Consider the following 8,271-nt stretch of genomic DNA (forward strand, 5'->3'; position numbering starts at 1 on the left):
CTGGTTCCAGAAGTTGACCAGACAGCCTCTTCTAACCAGTCATATTTATCCAACAGATCAGCTGGGCTGAAAGGTTGTCGATGGCCTCATCTGCAGGCCTGGAACCTAGCACTGACTTTAGGGGATGTTCCGTGTCCCCTCCAGGTGTTTTCAGCCATCCAGGAGGCTACAAAGGCTTCCTTTCTTCCAGGGCATTGTTCCAGGACAATGCAAAACTGAGTGCCTCGAGAGGGCTGGGATCTGAACCCTGCACTCTGCCATTTCCACCACATCCTATTGGTCCAAGCAAGTTATATTCCATGGCTTGACACACATTTGAGTCCATCAGGAAAGGCTTTATAGGTCAGCTCAGAAAGAGGAGGTGGGTGTCAGTCTAAAGGAAAGCCAGGTGGGCACCAACTGCACAATTATTCTTTTGAATTACGTGTATGCATGTAGGTCTGTACACATGAATGCAGGCGCCCTCAGAGACAAGGGTTCCCCCAGAGCTGGAGTGACAGGTGTTGTGACAACTGGCCTGAGCCATCTCTCCTCCACCCCATAGTGAGTTTTTTTAGCTCAGACTTGAGGAAAACTGAATTAGGCGTCATTAAAAGAGGCTCCACTTTGAAGCTCACGTAGGTCAGATGGCGTGAGAAGAGAATCCGGAGGAGACCAGTTTTCATGTAAGGAGGGGGACACAGAAAAGGGAGTGTCCAGTCTGAGGGTACACACACAGCAAGCTGTGACAGAGACAAGAGTGACCCCGGGCCCCCCCACAAAGGAGCCTGAGGCTGGGACTGGGTGGGCCCAGGACAGCTGCGCGATCATGTCTCTCCCTGTCCCGTATCTACCACAAATTTAGCTACTGAACCTTTTCAGCCCCCATCGCCAGCTCGGCAGATCACAAGATGGTTCCCATTTGCAGATGAGAAAATGAAGCCGAGATGGCTGCTGGCCCACATTAGGGACCCCAGAGGACTGGCCTGGGATCTCTCTGCCTGATGCCAAAGGCTGAACGACAGAGCTGGCCAGCAGCTTGACACCTCAAGAGGAAGCCCCACTGCCTGAGGAGTGGCTTCAGAAGCCTGGTGGTTAATATCCGCAAGCCTCTGGGCGCACCTGGATTGGGTTGAGGGCGGAAGAGCCACTTTACTGTGGGAGGTACTGTTCCGTGGGCTGCAATCTTGGACCAAACAAAAGAGAGAAAGGGAATGGAGGGTCCACACTCATCACCGTCTGCTCCTCTATTTTAGGGGGCAAAAAGGTGTCCGTGGGCCCACATGCAGAGACCAGAGGAGGACATCTGGTGACTTCCTTTATCGCTGATCACATTGATCCCTAGAAACTGGGTCTTCCTGCTAACCTGAAGCTCACCCTCTTGGCTAGGCTGCCTGACCAGTGAACTCCCAGCATTCATTTGTCTTCACATTCCAATGCTAGGGTTACACATATGTGCGGCCATGGCCAACTTTTATGTGGGTACCGAGGAATTAAACTCTGGCCTTCAAGCTTGCACAGCAAGCCCTCTTACCCAGTAATCCGTCTCCTTAAGCCCTACTCTCTGCTTCTTGACTGCAAATGCATTATAACCAGCTGCTTCGAGCCCCTGCCCCCAAGCCTTTCCCGCTATGATGACTAGTCTTGGTTGCCCATGGGACACACCTGGGAAAGGGGATCTTCAGCTGAAGAATCACCTCCATCACCCTGGCCTGTGGCCATGTCTGTGAGGAACAGTTTTTGTTTCACGGTTGATGTGGGAGGCCCCAGCCCACTGTGGGCAGCACCATTCCCAGGCAGGTGGGCCTGAGCAATGTGAGAAAGATAGCGGAGCCTGGGTCTAGAGCAAGCCAATGCACGGTGTTCCTCCTTGGTTTCTGTCGTAGGGCCCTGCTCTGAGTTCCCGCCTTGGCTTCCCTCTGTGGCGGACTGCAGCCTGTAAGCTGCATGTGACATACATGCTTTTCCCTCCGAGTTGCTTTTGGTCATGGTGTCTATGGTAGCAACAGAAAGCAAACTTGAACACTCACTGTAGTTGCCTGTAGCCTTGAACTCTAACCCAGAATAAGCCCTTCCTCCCTTAAGCGGCTTTTGTCAGGTACTGAGGCTAAAGAAACAAGGAAGGTCCCATAATACACTGGGTGAAGGCAACAGGACCTCCGTGGGAGGACTCTGAGTGGTGCCCTGGGCCATAGCTCTGCTGTCTGATGAACTGAAAAGCCCAAACAAGCCTAGAATGTAAGCTTCTGACCCACACTGCAGCAGGAGGCTGGGCAGAGAAGCAGGCACCCTCCGGACTGGTTGGCATTCAGAGAGCACATTTATTTACAAAGCGCTTTACAAACCTTACACCTCCCCACAGCCCCCTGTGAGGTAGGTCAGTAGTCATATCTACAGTTTACAGATGGGGAAATTGAGGCACGAAATGGGGGTGTGGCCTACCCCATTATAAAGAGAACTTCCCACCCTCCCATCAAAAAAATAACAACCAAAAAATAAAGCACTGGTCCTCCATCCCATTGCACCCCTTCTTCCTCTGAACTCTAGGAGCTGTCATCAGCCCTGCTCTACCCTGCCCCAACCCAGTGGCGGCCTCACCAAGAGCCACAGGGACCTCAACCCCCAGGAGCTGTGCTTCAGCCTTGTGGATTGGCACAGGCCCTGAGTAAGCAGGGCCGAGCCATGGAGGCTGGTAGGGTAGGGAAGAGGGAGCTGAAGTGGTATCATTCTGCATATTCCGGACCAGGCGGGGATGGAGCCCAGGAGGGAGGCACAGGTCCTGTCGCAGGAAGCTCAGAAGCAGAAGTAGGGCAGCACGGCGAGCAAAGCGCCCCTGGGTCTGCAGGGGCAGTGGGATGGAGAACAGAGCTGCAGGATGCTCAGCATGTCCCACTGGCAAGACAGGGGAGAGTCCCAGCTTCTTCAGGACTCCTGGGAGCTAAGCCAGGTGGGACTCAGGCCCTGCCAAGCCCCAGTGAACCTCCGCCACGTGCAGAGGGAGGCACACTGGGTGCAAACCTTGGATACACACACACACACACTCTCACACTCTCTCTCTCTCTCACTCTCTCTCTCTCTCTCTGCAGGCTCTCATCCATTTCTTGCCAAGGAGTGGAATGAAGTGGAGGGGCCTGGCCTGGGGTCCCTAGCACCGGCTGTTCTGGCCAGTGTCACTGTCCCAGGCAGGCTTCTCTGCACAGGTCTGCAGGGCCCTCTGGAGGTGGGGCTGGCTGCAGTCTTGCAAAGGTCCTCCTCGGCCTGCAGCCTTCCCCTGGTCGCCAACATAGAGCATCGTCCACTCCAGTGTTTTCCCTGTGGAATTATGGCTGAGCAAAGTTGGGGCCACAGGCCCTCCTCACCAGTCTGGGTTGACAGGCCACACCCTGGGTGCTCAGTGCCCCAGGCCAGGCGCCTGCTATCTCAACTCCAGAGCCTCCAGGTACTCCAGGGCCACGTCGTAGCAGAAGTGATATTGATCCTGGGGAAAGAGAGCACCTTGAGCCCTGGCCACCCTCCGGAGAGAGGGAAATAAGGATGGCGTGCTAGCAACCCAGGACTGGGATGGAGGCCCAGAGTTGGGGACTAGATAGGAGTAGGTGGGCGCCGAGGAACCTGGCGGGGCTTCGGTGGGGCTGCAGTGGCTGTGCTTGGGACACGGCTCCTCACCATAGTCTCCACCATATTGGGCTTGTAGTTCCGAAGCGTTTTGGCAGCAAAGAAAACATCCACCAGGCTGTGACAGCGGATCATCTCCAAGACCGTGGCACAGGCACAGAAGGTACCACTACGGCCACCCCCATTGCTAAAGAAAACACAAGAAGAGGTGTGGGGCAGGACCTGGGAACCCAAGGATGGAGCTAGGTGATCAAAAGGCAGGGGCAAGGTCAGAGAGGCCAAAGGTGGGGATGACACTAAGAGCCACCGTAGGGTAGACTAGGAAGATGAGAGAGATAAGAAGTGGGGCCCAGAAGCCAGCCCTAGGACCAGAAGCTTAAGGGTTGAGACTGACATCCAAAACTGTGTATCCTGACAGAAGATATCCTCAAAAACATAGAAAGGTCCAGTCATACTTCAAGTGACAGAGAAGGCTAGCTCAGAGGCAAACAGACCCCAGAGCAAGATGGAAAACAGGAAGCCCAGTCAGGGGCCACGGTACAGATACACAGGCCAAACACAGGCCGTGATCCCAGCCTGTGGCCAGCAGCGGTCCTCTCCTCTTCCCACTGGGGGCCTCTGTCAGTCTCCAGCCCTTCACCCACCCTCCTACCAGGGGGCACTCACAGACAATGCACCACAGTGCGTCCGTCCCCGCTCTCTGCCTGCCACTTGTCCACCTCAGCCAACAGGTGGAGGAAGGCCTTCTTGGAGTCAGGTGTGTCCCGATAGGCAGACCAGCGCAGGAACTGGAAGTGCCGGACGAGCAGGTGGCCCTCCTGCAGCTGGAGGCACAGCAGCCGAGCCGAGAAACATGAACACAAAGGTCACTGCAGTCCTGACAACCTTGAGAGGGTCACTAAAGGCAGCCCTGGCCACCAACCGGATTCTCGCCCCTCGGTTCCTCCGGGCACTCACCCGAGAAGTGTTCTGTACCCGGAACACTCGGGCCACCAAATCCTCGTTTGCTGTGCCAGACACAAACTCCACCTCCATGAGGCCATACTGCTGCCGGCCAGGCTCTGGCCAGTACTGCAGGCAGGGCTGGGACACGGAGAGAAAGCTGAGCAAGGCACAGCCAGTCCCCACCCCAGTGCCAGCTCTAGGGGTTCTGCCCTGGCTCAGTGCCTGGCTCCAGACTCCCCTGCAGCACAGCCGTCTCTCCAGCACGTCATCAGAACACAAAGGACAACTTCCATGCTAGCTACATCCCACACTCATGTGTGTGTGTGTGTGTGTGTGTGTGTGTGCGCGCGTGCACCACCCTACCTTTCTCTGGGAAGAGGCAGGCAAAACTCTACCTATCCTAACAATGCCGTTTCCTTGCCATCTCTGAGCTCAGCTCCAGCTGAGAGGTAGGACGTCCCCTGATGCTAGAACACAGCTTCATTCCCCACGTTGCCCCTGTGGACCCCACTAGAGAGAGGAGAGGGGCAGGGGAGCCCCCCTAAAGCCTCCATTCAGAGGCCACTGTCAACTGTAAGTGAGACCAAGTATACACAGCAGTCCTTGGCTTACTAAGGCACAGGTGCTCCCTAGAATGCAGCAAGCTGGCTCTGTCGGAAACCCTTGCTTACAGATTAGGAAAACAAGGCCCCAGGAGCGGAGCTGGGCCCCTGCTCCCCTAGTTGGGGACAGTGACTGTGAATGCACTGAGGAGGCCCTGGCCAGCCTCACCCAGGCGGAGTTGGACTGGTTGAGCTGGTTGAGCATGACGATGGAGGTGCAGCCATAGTCGTAGACCAGCCGCCAGAAGTCAGGGGTGGTGCTCTGCAGCGGATGCAGGGTCACGATGAAGGCCGAGTTCCTTGTGTAGCTCTGCAAGGGGAAAGGGCACTCAGCAGGATCCTCTGATGGCCAGCACCAGCACCAGCACCTCCTAGAAGCCAGTTCTTACACAGGGGGGAACCACCCCAAAAGGACCCTGGCTGACCCCTTCCCTCCGGCATCTAACAGTCAGTCCCCTGGCATGCCGGTCCCACTATACGTGGCTGGAACCAGCAATCGAGGCTTCAGGGACCCAGGAGGGACCAAGGCTGTCCTGCAGCTTTTCCTCCCAGCCGCCCATTCCCACCATGACTTTCCCTCGCTAGACACTCTGCACACCAGACCAGCTCTCCGGCCTCAGGATACTGACAGCACACTGAGGTGAAAATCGGGGATAGAAGGGAGGTCACGAAATCCTGAGCTTTCCTCCCAAGCCATGATCCTTCAGCAAGCCCAGACACCCAACTAAGCCATCCAGCAGGCACATGCCCATGCTCACACATGGCACAGGACAGAGTAATGGTGACTGGGAGCCTCTTCCATGTGTCTCGATTCAGGCACACCAAGGAGCCCACAGGCAACACCATTGTACCCCTCACAGGGTCTTGTGCTGTCTTGCTGAGGGGCTCTGGGCCATGCACTAGGCCACAAAAAGGCTTACTTCCTTCAGACCAGCTTGAGAGGCTCAGCTATCTCCTCCCTATGTGGAGGTCTCCAGCTGTGCTGTGCCTGGCCTGGTTCCCTTCACTTATTCCTCCCCTGATCATCACTGCCCTTGACTTTTTCCTCTCAGCAACATGTGTTCTCGCTGCCTCACTCCTTGTCCCCCATCACGGCCTGTGTCAGATGTGTCCAGGAGGGCAAGTCAGCCTGGCAGAGGGCCCACGACACGCACAGCCTATGTGGCTGTATATGTAAAGCCTTGTTCGCCCATGTTTTCGGTAACATTTGGTCCTCCGCCTGTCTGGCTCCTGTACTTCTCTCTCAACTGGCTTTAAGAGGGCAGAGGAACAGGAGAGATACTCACAGACTCTCCCTTCTCAGAGAGTGTCATCCCCAGTCGCCAAGCCCCAGCACCCATACCCTACTCTGCTTGTGATGCCCAGTAAAGAAGGTGAAATCCCTTGGGCCATGGTCAGAAGATGGGTCTGCTGAATGGTCCCTGGGCCCTTTGGTTACAGTTAGAGAAGGGCCAGGAGTCAAATCAGCACTGCAGGCCAGGTCCTGGAGCTGGCTACAGCCCCCAGCTCCCCAAAACAGACTCCTCTGGCTCTAAATAGCAGATATCAAGTCCTGATCTTAAATCCTCAAGGATCCCACCCAGCATCCTCATATCACTACCCCTACCCCAGGCTCTGCTGGAAATGGCCCTGGAGACAACCCTGCCTGAACTCCACCACCCAGATCTGTGCTGACACTGATTGTAAGACCAGAAAGGGAACATTGGACATCCAAGGTGGAAGGCTGATAGGTGGCCCATGGGCCTGTCTCACTGAATGGGCATTGGGGTGGGGTGGGGGGTATGGCCCTCTACCCCTCAGCTCTGCTCCACTGACTCCTGGGCCCTCCCTGGAGGGGGACCGCGGAGCCACCGCAGCCTTGAGCTCTCACATCAGTCAGGGCTGCATTGATGTAGTTGTTGGGGTCCCCGTCCGTGGAGATGAGGAAGGGCAGGCAGCGGTCTGGTGGCAGCACGTCCATGCTGCGGTTCTTGTCTCGGTTCCGGGGCAGCAGAGCGATGCTGCATTCCTCCACGTCCAGGGGCGGGGTGACCGAGTTCAGCGTCTGCAGAGGCGGGGATGAGGGCTGAGCATGGCCAGGGCATTCAAGGCCTCCTCACAGCCTTAGATAATTAACCCAGGCACATCCAGGCGTGTGCCCTGGATGGAGGAAGGGGGCCCAGAGAGAAGGAAGTTAGGGAGCCAAGCTGCCTGTCACCAGGCCGGGTAGGGCCCTGACTGAGCTTTGGGACGAGCACCTGTCCCCATGAGCTGCTGTGGCCTTGAATAAGTGACTTACTTTTCTCACTTGTTAAATGGGAATATGATATGCCTTTTCCACGGGGCTTTCTAGAAGGCCGAATGAGATCATGGCAGGCACTGAGCAGAGCCTGATGCACAAGGGCTCAGTGTGTGGCAGGCCTGGTGAGGACAATCATTAGCTTGTCGGTGCTTTCAAAGCAAGCCTGAGCCCCACCTCTTCCCTGGAGCTGACCCCAGGCAGAAGCTTTGGTCACAGCTCTGTCTAGACAGAATGCCACCCTGAGCACCTGGCAAAAATTCTAGCCAGGGTTGTGCTGTCTCTACACCACACCTTCAGGCTTCAGGCATACATCCCTTATTCTTGGAATCTCTCCCAGGACCCCAAGTCTGTCATGCTCCCCAAAGCTGATACCGTTCTCCAGGAAACGCGATCCACATTCCCCAGGCCATCCTGTGCTGGCTCCAGAACATGCCAGCTGGCAGGTGCCATATGGCTGAGGAAACGCAGGAACCCTGACTGGAGGGAACCTCTGGCTCTCTGGCACCCAGAGATCAGCATGTTCCTCTGGAGAGAAGCCTGCAGCATGGTGAGCCTGGCCCCACCCAAAACAGACCGCCAGAGCCTAGGACTGTCATGAGCCTAGCATGAGGATCCAAGTTCAACCACAGAACCCATGTTTAAAAATTAAAAATAAAGCCGGGCACAATGGCGCACGCCTGTAATCCCAGCACTCAGGGAGGCAGAGGCAGGCAGATCTCTGTGAGTTCAAGGCCAGCCTGGTCTACTAAGTAACTCCAGGACAGCCAAGGCTACACAGAAAACCCCTGTTTTATAAAATCAAAGATAGATAGATAGATAGATAGATAGATAGATAGATAGATAGATAGA

At 55.8% G+C, this 8,271-nt stretch overlaps 1 protein-coding gene across 4 annotated transcripts in view; it reads right to left on the bottom strand.

Moving 5' to 3' along the window:
- Positions 1 to 2,280: 2,280 nt before the first annotated feature.
- Ptpru (protein tyrosine phosphatase receptor type U) overlaps positions 2,281 to 8,271 on the bottom strand; it is a 74,064-nt gene continuing 68,073 nt past the window's right edge. For all 4 annotated transcript variants that reach the window (XM_055610925.1, XM_055610924.1, XM_055610923.1 and 1 more), the window contains 6 exons: positions 7,012 to 7,185; positions 5,311 to 5,451; positions 4,552 to 4,677; positions 4,261 to 4,418; positions 3,646 to 3,781; positions 2,281 to 3,457 (listed from right to left, as the gene is read on the bottom strand). In XM_055610925.1, coding sequence (XP_055466900.1) covers positions 3,395 to 3,457; positions 3,646 to 3,781; positions 4,261 to 4,418; positions 4,552 to 4,677; positions 5,311 to 5,451; positions 7,012 to 7,185 — 798 coding nt within the window. In that variant the 3' untranslated portion in view covers positions 2,281 to 3,394. The remainder of the gene's footprint in view (positions 3,458 to 3,645; positions 3,782 to 4,260; positions 4,419 to 4,551; positions 4,678 to 5,310; positions 5,452 to 7,011; positions 7,186 to 8,271) is intronic.

The sequence above is a fragment of the Psammomys obesus genome, unplaced genomic scaffold, assembly GCF_907164565.1.
Source record: "Psammomys obesus unplaced genomic scaffold, mPsaObe1.curated_primary_1811, whole genome shotgun sequence".
NCBI lineage: Eukaryota > Metazoa > Chordata > Mammalia > Rodentia > Muridae > Psammomys > Psammomys obesus.